Genomic DNA, 15,595 nt, shown 5'->3' with positions numbered 1-15,595 from the left:
GGAGGCTGAGACAGGAGGATCGCACAGGTTCGAAGCCAGCTTCGGCTACTTAGTGAGGCTCTCAGCAACTTAGTGAGACCCTGTTTCCAAATAAAGTATAAAATAGGTCTGGGAGTATAGCCCAGAGGTTGAAAGCCCCTGGGTTCCACCCCCAGTACCACCAAAAAATAAAAATAAAAATAAATAAAAAATAGGGCTGGGTGTAGCTTGGAGGTAGAATACCCCTGGGTTCCATCCCTAGACCCGAAAAAAGAAAATAAGTCTCACCTCCTGAGGCTGTCTTCATACCTGTGATCCTCCTGTCTCAGCCTTCCAAGTACTGTGATTTCAGGGATATGTGCATTTACACCTAGCTAAAATAATTGTGTGTGTGTGTATGTGTGTGTGTTACTGAGGATTGAATCCAGGGGCATTCTTACCTCTGAGCTATACTCCCAGCCCTATTTTATTTATTTATTTTTATTTGTTTGTTTGTTTCAGTACTGGAGATGGAGCCCACGGGCATTCTACCTCCAAGCTATATCCTCAGCCCCATTTTTTATTCTTTATTTTGAAGCTGGGTCTCACTGATTTGCAAAAGACCTCAGTAAGTAGCTGAGGCTGTCTGCCAACATCCCCCCAGTCTCAGCCTCCCGAATGCTGAGATGACAAGCGTGCGCCACCATACCCGGCTGCTAAAATACTTACTTTAAATGTTTAGATGAAAAAAAAAAAAATCACGGAAGAGCCGAGCATGGTGGGGCACGTTTGTGATCCCAGTACTTGGGACGCTGAGACAGGAGGATTGCAGGTTCGAGGTCAGCCTCAGCAACCTAGTGAGGCCCTCTGCAATTTGCTGAGACTCTGTTTCAAAATAAAGAATAAAAAAAATAGGGCTGGGGTGCCGGGTTGCGGTGATGCACGTTTGTAATCCCAGCATTCCGGAGGGGGAGACCGGAAGAGAAGCTCGCTAAACTGCTGAGGCTGGCCTCGAACCTGTGATCCCGCTGTGTAAAACTCCCAAGTGCTGGGATTACAGGCTTGTGACACCGCGCCAGGTTCGTCAGGAGGGGGGCTAGAACCCACTTGCAGGGATGTAGGAGGTGGGCCTCAGCAATCACGCTCCGCCCGCGTCCGCCAGCCCGCAGCCTCGCCCGCAAAGCTTCGCAGCTCCGCCAGCCAAGCCGACGCGCAGGCGCACTCCAACCCCAGGCTCCGCGAGCGTGGAGCGTCACAGTCCGCCCCTATCCCATCAGCCCCGGCGGGGCAGGTCCCGCTCTGGCCCGCCCCGGTCGTCCCGCCTCCTCTATCCCGTCATGCTCTGCGGCGCGGGGGCAAGATGGCTGCTGAGAAGCAGGTTTCGGGTGGCGGCGGCAGCGGCGGTGGCAGCAGCGGCAGCGGCGGGGGACGAGGTGCCGGAGGAGAGGAAAATAAAGAAAACGAGCGCCCTTCGGCCGGATCGAAGGCAAACAAGGAGTTCGGGGATAGCCTGAGCTTGGAGAGTATCCTGGAGTAATGGCCTAACTCGCAATGACTACGTGTCGATCTGCAGGGCTGGGGGCGGGAGAGGCGGCGGCGCCGGCACGTCCGGGGCCGCAGGGGGCGAGGGCGGCAGTTTCTCTTGTCCTTACGTTTTGGTTCGGCAAGGTGCGGGTTCTCTCTGTCGACTGGTCTCTCCTGGCATACCTGTCGCCCTCCAGCGTGGGGACGTCTCCCAGGTGGCACAGGGACACTGGGCAGGTTTCGCCTGTTGCCCCGCAGTTGCCCGTTTGGAGGGCTTGTGCCGACTTGGACGGCTGGCCACCCCCACTGGGCTCCTGCCTTGCTACCTTGTGCCATCGAACTGGGAAGAGGAAACTGTAGGCTTGACGTTGGGGCTTGACTCTTGTCTGACAGCTGTCATAGAGTGATGAGTGAAAATGACAGCCTGGCGCTTTGGAAGTGGAGGTACAGATAGACCGCTGCGATGAAAAGCTTCTTGCCATTTGGAGTGTAAATGGCCACAACTTGTTAATACCACTTGCGTGGTTTCCTAATGGCCCTGTTGGCATTTTAAGCCTGGGGGAAGTCTTTAGGAGAGCCGGAGGAATTGGTTTCTAGTTTTTGTTAGTGTGCATCTCAGTTGCGTGCTTGTGACACTAGTTTATGGCTTTATTTTATTTTTTTTTCCAATGTTGGGGATTCCCAGGCGCAGTGGCACACACTTGTAATCCCAGCATTCAGGAGGCGGAGACTTGGGAATCGCGGTTCACCACCAGCCTCAGCTACTTATCGAGGCCCCTTGCAACTCAGTGAGACCCTGTTTCAAAAATAAAGAATAAAAAATTGTGACTAGGGGTGTTTCTCAGAGGTAGAATGCCCCTGGGTTCCATCCCTAGTACTGCAAAAAAAAAAAAAAAAAAAAAAAAAAAAAGGAGATTGAACCCAGGGATCTTCTATCTCTGAGCTATATCCCCAGTCCTTCTTATTTCTTATTTTGAAACAGGGTCTCACTAAGTTGCTGAGGCTGTCCTAGAACCTGCAATCCTCCTGTCTCAGCCTCCCAAGTATTGGGATTACTGGCATGCACCACCAAGCCTGTCTGGTCAGGGGTTCTTTTATTTATTTTATTATTATTATTATTATTATTATTATTATTATTATTATTATTATTTTGGTGGTACTGGGGTTCCTGGAAGCCCTTCTACCTCTGGGCTACACTCCCAGACCTATTTTATATTTTTTATTTGGAAACAGGGTCTCCTAAGCCACCACACGCGGCTGGCTTCGAACCTGCGCGATCCTCCTGTCTCCGCCTCCCAAGCGCAGGGATTACAAGCGTGCGCCATCACGCCCGGCTCAGGGGGTTCTTTTAAAAGAAAGACTTTAATTTTTTGATGGAAACTGTGGCCTAGCTTGGTTAATATGCTAATCATATGCTCTGGAAGCATTGCAGTTGTTAAAGTTAAATTTGACAGGTGTAGAAGGCAAATAGACTGTAGTCCACCTCATTTATTATCTGATTCTGTTTGAATTAATAAAATGTAGGGTGTAGGTGTAGATCAGTGGGAGCTGCCCCAGTTACAGTCAGCATTGGGAATCCGGCAGATTTATTTTAAGTTGTTGAGTTCCAGCAATCCCCAGTGGCTAGTAATCCCTTCCTTTTTTAGTTTGAAAATAGTTACAGTTCAGGCAATCAACTTTTTTGCAAACAGAGCCTTGTACCATGACAAGTCCTATGTTACAAAATATTTCACTAGTTAATGCAACAAGTTCCACAAACATTTAATGTTTTGAGCTTTGACACAAATAATGGTATGGATATTGATGTATTTGGATTCTTACCATTTTAAGCTTTTCCTTAATCTTGGCTCTAGTTCTTCAGATTATTAAGGAATCCCAGCAACAGCATGGTTTACGGCATGGAGATTTTCAGAGGTACAGGTAAGTGTCATGCACAAGATATATTGTGAGATTTTCAAACTTGGTTTGCTTTTCTTCATATCCAACTTACTCTGCTATATCAGAAAGTAAACCTACAAACCAGGTGTGATGGCACAGACTTGGAATCCCAGTACTTGGGAGGCAGAAACAGGAGGATCACAAGTTTGCAGACAGCTTTAGCAACTTGGTGAGGCCATCTGCAACTTAGCGAGGCCATCTGCAACTTAGTGAGAACTGTTTCAAAAAAATACAGGGTTGGAGGTGTAGCTTGGAGGTGGAATGCCCCTGGTTCCATTCCCAGTACCACACAAACAAAGAAGTAAACCTACAAAGTCCAGCAGTGGACTTAAATTCAGTTCTAAGAAAGTAGGTACTTAGTCACGCGTGGTGGCGCATGCTTGTAATCCCGGCATTTGGCAGGCTGAGACCGGAGGATCGCAGTTCCCGGACAGCCTCGGCGACTTAGTGAGGCCCTCCGCAACTCAGTGAGACCCGGTTTCATAATAAAGAATAAAAAATTGGGCAGGGGGTGTAGCCTGGAGATCAAATGCCTCTGGGTTCCATCCCCAGGCCTGCAAAAAAATAAAATAAATTAAAATAAAAATAAAAAGGTAGGTACTTTGTGCATGCGCACTGAGGATTGAACCAAGAGGCATTTTTTTTTTTTTTTTTTTTTTTTTTAATATGGTACTAGGGCTGGAACCCAGGGGCATTCTACCTCTAAGCTATACTCCCAGCCCTATTTTTTATTTTTTATTTTGAAACAGGATCTCACTAAGTTCTTCAAAATAAAGAATCCCCGTGCTTGGGAGGCGGAGACAGGAGGATCACGCAGGTTCCAAGTCAGCCGCGCTGGCTTAGGTGACCCTGTTTCCAAATTATATATATATATATAAAATAGGTCTTGGAGTGTAGCCCGGAGAGAGACAACCAGTTAAGGGTTTCCAGGAACCCCAGTACGACAAAAAAAAAAAAAAGAATAACAAATAAGGCTGGGGGTATAGAATGCCTCCGAGCTACACCCCCAGTAGCAGGTTCAATCCCCAATACCACAAAAAAAAAAAAAAAAAAAAAATTCAGTGAGCACCTGTCAGGAGCCCAGCAGTGTTTGAGGAGAGAACATGAAATGACACAGCTGGGCACAGTGGCACACCTGTACCCTCAGTACTCGGCAAGCTTGACACACACACGATCCCAGGTTCGTGGCCACACTCAGCGACTTAGACCCTGTTTAAATTTTTATAATAGGGGTTGGAGTGTAGCTCAAAAATAGACCATCCCTACACCCACAACCCCCCCCCCAAATTAGATAGTACAAAGATTCTTAATCGCAAGGAATTTATGAACAGAACACATTATACAAACAAATGTCAGCCGGGCGCGGTGGCGCACACTTGTAATCCCCGCGCTTGGGAGGCTGAGACAGGAGGATCGCACGGGTTCGAAGCCAGCCTCAGGTACTGAGTGAGGCTCTTGGCAACTTAGTGAGACTCTCTTTCCAAATAAAATATGAAAAAGGTCTGGGAGTATAGCCTGGAGGTAGAAAGCCTCTGGGTTCCACCCCCAGTACCACCAAAAAAACAAAAAACATGTCATGCTGTGGTGAAATGAACTATGGAAGGGGTGAGCTAACGATGGGTGGGCCAGGAAAGGTATCTTTTTTTGTTTTTGTTTTTGTTTTTTTTTTTTTGGTACTGGGGATTGACTCCAAGGGCATTCTACCTGTGAGCTCCACTCTCAGCTCTCTTTGTTTTTCTTTATTTTGAAACAGGCTCTCACTAAGTTGCTGAGGGCCTCACCAAGTAGCTGAGGCTGGCTTCGAACCTGCCATCTTCCTGTCTCAGCCTCCCAAGTACTGGGATTACAGGCGTGTGCCACCACATCTAGCTAGCCCTTTTCTCTCTTTTTATTTATTTATTTATTTTCTGTGGTACTGGGGATGGAACCCAGAGGCATTCTACCTCCCGAGGTAGCTGAGGCTGTCCTCAAACCATGCACAGCCCTTTTATTTTTTATTTTGAGACAGGGTCTTGCTAAATTGCCCTGGCTGAACTCAGACTTCTCATAATCCTCTTGTAGTTGCTGGGAGTGTAGGTATGGCCAGCATGCTTGGTTGTTGTTGTTGTTGTTGTTGTTGTTGTTCTTCTTCTTCTTCTTCTTCTTCTTCTTCTTCGAGAGAGAGAGAGAGAGAGAGAGAGAGAGTGTGTGTGTGTGTGTGTGTGTGTGTGTGTGTGTTACTGCTGGAGACTGAACCTGGGGCCTCCTACCTCTGAGCTAAACCCCCAGCCCTTTTATTTATTTTTTTTGGCTACTGGGAATGGAACCCAGGGGCATTCTTCCTATAAGCTACTTCACAGCCCTATTATTTAGTCTTTTTTAGTTTTAATTTTAATTTAATTTTATTTTTTTGGTGGTAATGGAACCCTTCTACCTCCGGGCTATACTCCCAGACCTATTTTATATTTTATTTGGAAACAGGGTCTCTTAAGCCAGAGAGGCTGACTTCAAACCTGCTTGGTCCTCCTGTCTCTGCCTCCCAACTGTGGGGATTACAAGTGTGCGCCACCACGCCCGGCTAGTCTTTTTTTATTTTTAAAACAGGGTCTCGCTGAGTTTTGAAGGGCCTTGCTAAGTAGCTGAGGCTGTCTGTGAACTGCGATCCTCCGGTCTCAGCCTCCTGAATGTTGGGATTACATGTGTGCGCCAGCCCTTTTTATTTTTTGCTTCAAAACATGGTCTCACTACATTGCTGAGAATCACTCTGTTGCTGAGGCTGCCCTTGAACTACAGTCCTCCTTTCTTACCTTAGCACTACCATGCCCATGTTCTGTGTGTGTGTGTGTGTGTGTGTGTGTGTGTGTGTGTGTTGTGTTGTGTTACCAGGATAGAACCCAGGGGCATTCTACCTCTGAGCTACACCCCCAGCCCTATTTTTTATTCTTTATTTTGAAACAGGGTCTCACTGAGTTGCAGAGGGCCTAAGTAAGCTGAGGCTGGCCTGGAACCGCGATCCTCCCATCTCAGCCTCCCAAGTATTTGGATACAAGCATGTACCACCATGCCCGGCTAAGGTTTGAGTTTTGATAAATGTATGTAGTTAGGTAGCTAACACAAGTTGAGACATAAAATATTTTCATGCCAGGCATGGTGGTGCATGCCTGTAATCTTAGTACTTGGGTGGTTGAGGCAAGGGGATCGCAGTTTTGAGGTCAGCCTCAGCAAGCACCTCAGCAACTTAGTAAGACCCTGTTTCAAAGTAAAAAATAAAATGGGGCTGGGGTTATAGCTCGATAAAATACTCCTGGCTTCAATCACCAGTACCATACACACACAAAAAAATGACATCATTTCAAAAAGTTACACCCTGAAAACAGACATGGTTTCACGTACCTATAATCCCAGTGTTTCAGAGGTTGAGACAGAGTCTCGAGTTTGAGGCCCGCCTCAGCAATTTATCAAGATTCTATTCCAAGATAAAAAGGACTGGGGTTGAGATCGGAGGTAGAATGTCCTTGGGTCAATCCCCAGTCCAGCCCCCAACACCCCAAGAAAAGTTCCGCTGCAGTCAGCATCCGCTTCCCACCTCGCTCCTGGCAGCCACCGACCTGACTGTCTCTGCCGTCTTGCTTTTCCCCAGCTGCCATACACATGGAATTATACTGTCTGCAGCCTTTTGTGTCTGATCTTTTGTTCAACATAATGCATTTTGTGATTTCTCCACATTGCATGTGTCAGTGGTGTGTTCTATTTTGTGCTTGGTGTTTTGGGTTTTTGTTGGTTTGTTTTTTCAGTACTAGGGAAGGAACCAGGGGCATTCTACTCCAAGCTACCCCCCAGCTCTAGTTTTTATTCTTTATTTTGAAACAGGGTCTCACTAAGTTGTGGAGGGCCTCACAAAATAGCTGAGGCTAGCCTTGAACCTGTGATCCTTCTGTCCTAGCCCCCAAGTATTGGGATTACAAGCATGAGCCACCACACCCCGCCTTTGTAGTATTTAATTATAGGAATGAGCCACAGCTTGGGGCACTGGACCTCCAAGCTACACCCCCTGCCGGTTTTTATTCTTTATTTTGAAACAGAGTCTCACTAAGTTGCGGAGGACCTCACTAAGGAGCTGGGGCTGTCCACGAACTGTGATTCTCGGGTCTCAGCCTCCCGAATGCTGGGATGACAAGGGTGCCCCCCCACCTCGCTCTTTATTTGGAAACAGGGTCTCACTGGTTGTAAAGGGCCTCACTAAGTAGCTGAGGCTGGCCGCAAACTGCGATCCTCCAGTCTCAGCCTCCCGAGTGCTGGGATGACAAGCGTGCGCCACAGCGTCTGGCTTCTAATTTTTTTTCTGTTTTTTTTTTTTTTGTTGTTGTTGTTGTTGTTGTTGTTGTTGTTGTTGTTTTGCCTTACTGGAGATTGAACCCAGGGACACTCTACCACTAAGCTTTAGCTCTAGACTTTTTTTTTTTTTTTTGAGAGAGAGAGAGGGCCTCATTAAATTATTTAGACTGGCCTTGCATTTGTGATTCTCCTATCTCAGTCTTCCAAGTAGCTGGGATTATGTGCAGCACTGGGGCCTGGCCTTAATTTGTGTTTTTTTTTTTGTGTGTGTGTGGTACTGGGGGTAGAACCCAGGGGCTTTTCTACCTCCGGACTATCCTCCCAGACCTAGTTTTATACTTTATTTGGAAACAGGGTCTCACTAAGTTGCTGAGAGCCTCACTAAGTAGCTGAGGTTGGCTTCGGACCTGTGCTGTCCTCCTGTCTCAGCCTCCCAAGTGCTGGGATTACAAGCGTGCGCCGCCACGCCCGGCTGGGTTTGACTTTTTTAACATAGCTGTCAGTTACAGTTGATGGTTGCGAACCTTAGCACTTTTTTTCTTGTACTGGGGATGGAACCAAGAGGCATTCTATCCCCGACCTGCATCCCCAGCCCTAATTTTTATTCTTTATTTGGAAACAGAGTCTCACTAAGTAGTGCTGGGCCTCACTAAGTAGCTGAGGCTGGCTGCGAACCTGAGTTCCTCCTGGCTCGGTCTCCCAACTACTAGGATTACAAGCGTGCGCATCAACAGCACTTATTTTCTGTGCTTCGGTCAAATGATGACTGGGGACAAAAGGTGTCCTCTAGCAGTGAGCTGTTAATTTGCTGATCGTTGAGAGAACAGTTTTCCTCCAGATTGTTCTTTGCACAACAGATTTTTCATGGAAAATGTTACTCTCTAGGCTGACAGTTGCTAGCAAACATGCTCATTTATCGCCGCCGTACACTGGGTGACCTAAGTCGCCCTGGACTTGTCTAGGGAGCAACTGCTGCCGCTCGGCAGTTGCTAATCTACACGAGCGCTGCGTTCCAGGCTGCTGCGTCAGGTGGGATTTACTGCTCTCGCTTTTTCCTTTCTTTTCTCTTTTCTTTTTCTTTTTTTTCTTTTACCTGGCAGCTGAGTTGAACTGCACTCTTGCAATTGATTTACTAGAAATCTCTTAAGTAGCCAGGCGTGGTGGCGCATGCTTGTAATCCCAGCATTCAGGAGGCTGAAACAGTAGGCTCGCGGGCAGCCTCAGCCACTTCGGCCCTCACAACTCAGTGAGACCCTGTCTCCAAATAAAGAATAAGCAATAGGGCAGGGGGTGTAGCTCAGAGGTCGAATGCCCCTGACAAGAAAGAAAGAAAGAAAGAAAGAAAGAAAGAAAGAAAGAAAGAAAGAAAGAAAGAAAGAAAGAAAGAAAGAAAGAAATCTTAAGTAGTCAGGCATGGAAACACGCATGCAATCCAGTACTTGGGAGGCTGAGACAGGAGAATTGAAGGTTCAAAGTCACCTTCAGCTAATTAGTGAGGCCCTCCACAACTTATATCCTGTTTCAAAATAAAGAACAAAAAATAGGGCTGAGGGTGTAGCTCGGAGGGAAGAATGCCTCTGGGTTCAATTCCCAGTACCTCCAGAAAAAAAAAGTGTATTAAGTAAATTTTTTTGTTGTTGTTTGTGGTACTGGGGATGGAACCCATGGGCTTTCTACCTCTGAAAAGCATTCTCAGACCTATTTATATTTTTTATTTGGAAATGGGGTCTCACTAATTTGCTGAGAGCCTCATTAAGTAGCTGAGGCTGGCCTCAAACCTGTGTAATTCTCCTGTTTCAGCCTCCCAAGTACTGGGAATACAAGTGTGCGCCATCATGCCTGACTGTAATAATTCTTTTTTTTTTTTTTTTTTTTTGGTGGTACTGGGGTTCCTGGAAGCCCTTCTACCTCTGGGCTACACTCCCAGACCTATTTTATACATTTTTATGTAGAAACAGGGTCTCTTAAGCCAGTACAGCTAGCTTCAAACCTGCGTGATCCTCCTGTCTCTGCCTCCCAAGCGCGGGGATTACAAGCGTGCGCCACCACGCCCGGCTTTGTAATAAATAATTCTAAAAAAATTTTTTTTTTTTTTTTTTTGCAGTATTGGGGATTGAATGTAGGGGCATTCTACCTCTGAGCTACACTCCCAGCTTTATTTTTTATTCTTTTTTTTTGTGTGTGTGGTACTAGGGATGGAACCAAGGGGCATTATACCTCCTAACAACCCCCCAGCCCTTTTTTTTTTTTTTTTTTTTTTGAAACAGTCTCACTGAGTTGCAAAGGGTCTCGCTAAGTAGCTGAGGCTGTCCACAAACTGCGATCCTCCGGTCTCCACCTTCCGAATGCTGGGATTACAAGCGTGCACCACCACACCCGGCCCATTTTTTATTTTGAAACAGGGTCTCACTAAGTTGCAAAGGGCCTCACTAAGTAGCTGAGGCTGGCTGTGAACCTGCAATCCTCCTGTTTCAGCTTCCCAAGTACTAGGATTACAAGCTTGTGCTACCATGCCTGGCTAATTCTAAGATTTTTTTTTGTGTGTGTGGGTCTGGAATGGAACCCAGAGGCATTCTACCTCCGAGCTACACCCCCTGCCCTATTTTTTTTTTTTTTTTTTGGTGGTACTGGGGATGGAACCCAGGGGCTTTCTACCTCCGGGCTATCCTCCCAGACCTATTTTTTTATATTTCATTTGGAAACAGGGTCTCACTAAGTTGCTGAGAGCCTCAATAAGTAGCTGAGGCTGGCTTCGAACCTGTGCGATCCTCCTCTCTCAGCCTCCCAAGCGCGGGGATTACAAGCGTGCGCCACCACGCCTGGCTTTTTCTTTTTAATTCTTTATTTTGAAACAGGGTCTCATTAAGTTGTGGAGGGCCTCACTAATAGCTGAGGCTGTCTGCGAACTGCGATCCTCTAGTCTCAGCCTCCTGAATGTTGGGATTACAAGCGTGCGCCACCACACCCGGCTTAATTCTAAGATTTTTATAGAGTTTTAGAAGCTGCTTTTGCTAAAAGCACTGATTCTTCACTTGGGCCTGCAGATGCCCAAGGGTAACTAAAAGATGGATAAAGCTTGGCAATTCTGCCGTTATTTTAAATATGTTTTCAGATTCCTGCTCAGCTCTAATTATATATATATAATATATAATATAAAATATAAAATATATATATTTATATATAATATATATATAATATATATATATATATATTTTTTTTTGGTGGTACTGGGGTTCCTGGAAACCCTTCTACCTCTGGGCTACACTCCCAGACCATATATATATATATATATATATATATATATATATATATATATATATATATATATATATGTATGTATTTGTGTGTATATATGTATATATGTGTGTATATATATATATATATATATTTTTTTTTTTTTTTTTTTAATTTGGAAACAGGGTCTCATAAGCCAGAGAGGCTGGCTTTCGTTCGAACCTGCACAATCCTCCTGTCTCTGCCTCCCAAGCGAGGGGATTACAAGCATGTGCCACCACGCCCGGCTAATAATAAATCCTCAAGAAATATTCTTATAGCCTGGCATGGTGGCGCACGCTTGTAATCCCAGTACCTGGGAAGCTGAGACGAGAAATCATAGGTTCAACGACAGCTTCAGAAGGAGACTAAGACAGATTCTCATTAGCCTAGTGAGATCTTGTTTCAAAACAAAAATAAAGCCGGGTGTGTTGGTGCACTCTTGTAATCCCAACATTCGGGAGGCTGAGACTAGAGGATCGCGGTTCGCAGACAGCCTCGGCTACTTAGTGAGGCTCTCAGCAACTTAGTGAGACCCTGTTTCCACATAAAATATAAAATAGTATATCCCGGAGGTAAGAAGCCCCTGGGTTCCACCCCCAGTGCCACAAAATAAATAAATAAATAAAACACAAATAAATTGTAGCTGGGGGTGTAGCTCAGAGGTAGAATGCCCCTAAGTTCAATCCCCAGTTCTAAGAAGTAAAAAAAGAAAGAATTGTAAACATGGTCACGCAAGCCTTCTTAGCCCTAAATTACCTAACCTTTCCTACCCCTTTCAAGACTGAGAGCACCAAGATAAGAGTCACTAAGGAACGCTCAAGGTTTGCAGGGCCATCTGACTCCCAGCTCCTATGTCTCCCTGTCCCAGCCCCGGGTGACCCCTGGAAGTCTCCAGTGGCTGCCCCACACCTTGCAGGAACAGTGGAGCCTTGCAGTCACGTCACCCCACGATGAGGCTGCCCCCCTAAACATGAACAGCCGTGTTGTGAGAATCAGGCCGCCCTTCATGGGTCACAGGTTAAAGGTCTTGAGCCGCAGGTGAGGCGGCCTCTCCTGTGGTGATGACAAGGACAGCTCCCCAGGGAGCCACCTCCCACAGCCAGGCCGAGCTAGTGGCCAGCCCGGCCTCAGTTGACCAAGAGTGCCTAATATGCATGCCCCTGTCCCGGCCTTCCTCGACTTAACCTACGACTCCTGTGAGTGCCCTAAGCTAGGTGAGGCGTGATCTCTCTGCCTTCCACACGCCCGCCACTAACATCGCTCCCTGCTTGCACCAGACCTTTCCTTCTTGGCTTTTAGTGTGGCCAGACCTGGTTTACTGGGCTCCAGCTGGACATGGTGGTGCACGCCTGTAGTCCCAGCATTTGAGAGGCTGGGACAGGAGGTTCGCAGGCTCATGGCCAGCCTCAGCAACCCAGAGAGGGTCTCGGCAACTTAGTGAGGCCCTGTTTTGAAATAATGAATAAAATATGGTTGGGGGTGTAGCTTAGAGGTAGAATGCCCCTGGGTTCAATCCCTAGTCCCTCCCCCCAAAATTTCAGTCTCTGGCCTAGGACTCTAGTAACGTTATTATTTGTATATTTTTCATAGGATCTACTTTCTCAAGGTAGAGAGACTGCTTTGCTTTATTTTTTTCTTTTCTTTTTGATACTGAGGATTAAACCCAGGAGCATTCTACCTGTGAGCTACACCCCCACCCCTATTTTTATTTTTTACTTTATTTTTTTTATTTTTTATTACTTGGTGGTACTGGGAATGGAACCCTTTTACCTCCAGGCTACACTCCCAGACCTATTTTTTATATTTTATTTGGAAACAGGGTCTCTTAAACCAGCGAGGCTGCCTTCGAACCTGCACCGATCCTACTTTCTCTGCCTCCCAAGCCCGGAGATTACAAGCGTGCGCCACCACGCCCGGCTTATTTTTTACTTTTAAATGGTCTTGCTAGCCGGGCGTGGTGGCGCACGCTTGTAATCCCCGCGCTTGGGAGGCAGAGACAGGAGGATCGCGCAGGTTCGAAGCCAGCCACGCATGCTGGCTTAGGAGACCCTGTTTCCAAATAAAAATGTAAAATAGGTCTGGGAGTGTAGCCCGGAGGTAGAAGGGCTTCCAGGAACCCCAGTACCACCAAAAAAAAAAAAAAAAAAAAATAATAATAATAATAAATGGTCTTGCTAGGTTGATGATATTCTCACTCCTTGCTGAGGCTGTCCTTGAAAATGCAGTTCTCCTATCTCAGCCTCCCAGGTACTAGGATTATAGGTGTGCACCATCAGGCCCGGTTTATTTTACATTTGTAAAAGGGTTTTCCTCATTGCTGATCTTCCTGCGATCTTCCTGTCTCCGCCTCCCCAATCCTGGGTCTATAGGCGTGCGCCACCACGCCTGTCTTCTTGGTTGCCTCTTGATTCACGTGGTCCTCTCCCCGTGGACCGTGGGTGCCTTGTAAATGAGAACCGTGTCTCTGTCTCTGTTTTTCTGTGACATCAGTCGTGTTACACTGCTAGTTTTAGTTGCCAGTAAATGTTTGTCAGCAGTTGTGTATCATCTGTACTCACCACAGGTAGAACACTCAACTCCCAGCTGCGCCCTCTTGCAGAATCTTGTGTCCAAAGTACTACCATCTCTGCTGATGAATGTCGTTCGTTTTCTTACAGGGGCTACTGTTCCCGCAGACAGAGACGTCTTCGGAAAACGCTAAACTTCAAAATGGGGAACAGACACAAATTCACAGGGAAAAAAGTAACTGAAGATCTGTTGACTGATAATAGGTATGACTGCTCAGGGCCAGACCCTGAGCGCTTCCTGCCAGTACACTAATGGAGTACCTACATGTGTCAGGCATGGCAGACCTTTGTGTGTGTGATATTGGGGGTTAAACCCAGGGACGTTAACTTTTGAGCTACACCCCCAGTCCTATTTTATTTTTATTTTGAAGCCAGGGCTCTCTAGGTTGATAAAGGGTCTCACTACTCGCGGAGGCTGTCCTTGAATCTGTGATACCCGTGTCTCAGCCTCCCGAGTACTGGAATTACAGGAGTGCGCCAGCATGCCCAACTCATGTCAGACTTTTTAGTTATTGATCTCACGTGACTCTCTTAGCAGTTCCATGTGGTGAGCATTTTTTACTATCCCTGCATTCTAAGGTAAAAACACTGACCCAAAAGATTCAGAAGAGCTGGGCGTGGTAGTATACACTTGTAATCCCTGCGCTTTGGAGGCTGAGACAGGAGGATCGCACAGGTTCGAAGCCAGCCTCAGCTACTTAGTGAGGCTCTCAGCAACTTAGTGAGACCCTGTTTCTAAATAAAGTATAAAACAGGTCTGGGGGTATAGCCCAGAAGTAGAAAGCCTCTGGGTTCCACCCCCAGTACCACAAAAAAAAAAAAAGAAAAGAAAAAAAGAAAAAAAAGAGCACTTACGAGGTTCCAGTTCAAGCTGGCGTGGTAACTCATACTTGTAATCCTAGTACTTGGGAGGCTGAGACAGGAGGATCACAGGTTCATGACCATCCTCAGCTAGTAAGGCCCTCCACAACTTAGTGAGACCCTGTTTCAAAATAAAGAATAAAAGCCAGGCGTGGTGGCACACGCTTGTAATCCCAGCATTCAGGAGGCTGAGACGGGAGGATTGTGGTTCATGGACAGCCTCAGCTACTTAGTGAGGCCCTCTGCAATTCAGTGAGACTGTGTTTCAAAATAAAGAATAAAAAATAAGGCTGGGAGCCAGTGTGATGACATATGCCTGTAATCCCAGTACTTGGGAGGCTGAGACAGGAGGATCACAGGTTTGAGGCCAGCCTCAGCTATTTAGTGAGGCCCTTCAAAACTTAGTGAGACCCTGTTTCAAAACGAAAAGTTAAAAATAGGGCTGGAGGTGTAGCTCATAGGTAAAATGCCCCAGGGCTTAATACCTAGTACCACCAAAAAAAGAGAAAAAGAGGTTCCAGGTGTGGCCTAAGTGTCTTGTGTGTATTACTGCACGGGAGAAAGACACACAGGAAAGTTAGTACCTTACTCAAAGTCACACAGCTAGTAAATGAGGCACTGGGATGCCGGCCTGTTCCCTGGAGCCGTGTTCATCCTTTCATCATTACCTGAGTATACGTCCTCTTAGGGATTTTTTTTTTTTTTTTTGCAGGTCTGGGGATGGAACCCAGGGGCGTTCGACCTCCAAGCTCCACCCCCTGTCCTATTTTTATTCTTTATCTTGAAACTGAGTCTCACGAGTTGCAGAGGGCCTCACTAAGTAGCTGAGGCTGTCTGTGACCCACGATCCTCCAGTCTCAGCCTCCCAAATGCTGGGATTGCAAGTGTGCACCACCACGCCCGGCTAGGGACTTGATTTCTAACTGGCTTGGGATAAAGGAGGTGTCAGTTCAAAGATAAAGCCGTGTCAGGTGCCTAGACTGCTCTGTTTGATAGAATTTAGAAAGAGAGGTGAAGATTCTGCGTTTGCCAGTGGTAGAGGCCTTCCCTTCCCCAGCGCCCCCTTTTTTTCGGTACTGGGGATTGAACCCAGGGGCATTCTACCTCCAAGCTACACCCCAGCCCTTCCACAGCTCACTGAGACGCAGGGACTCGCT

At 46.7% G+C, this 15,595-nt stretch overlaps 1 protein-coding gene across 2 annotated transcripts in view; it reads left to right on the top strand.

The window, feature by feature from the left end:
- Positions 1-1,285: 1,285 nt before the first annotated feature.
- Positions 1,286-15,595, top strand: part of SRP68 (signal recognition particle 68) — a gene marked incomplete at both ends in the record, with an annotated part of 45,681 nt that continues 31,371 nt past the window's right edge. Inside the window, 3 exons of one of the 2 annotated variants that reach the window (XM_080714258.1) lie at positions 1,286-1,481; positions 3,336-3,402; positions 13,668-13,781. In XM_080714258.1, the coding sequence (XP_080570384.1) occupies positions 1,319-1,481; positions 3,336-3,402; positions 13,668-13,781 (344 nt within the window). The remainder of the gene's footprint in view (positions 1,482-3,335; positions 3,403-13,667; positions 13,782-15,595) is intronic. The other variant, XM_080714257.1, reaches the window with a different exon arrangement.

The sequence above is a fragment of the Muscardinus avellanarius genome (genome assembly GCF_963383645.1).
Source record: "Muscardinus avellanarius genome assembly, chromosome: 16".
Taxonomy (NCBI): domain Eukaryota; kingdom Metazoa; phylum Chordata; class Mammalia; order Rodentia; family Gliridae; genus Muscardinus; species Muscardinus avellanarius.
Note: the sequence above shows the minus strand (reverse complement) of the source record. Positions and strands in the feature narration are given on the sequence as shown.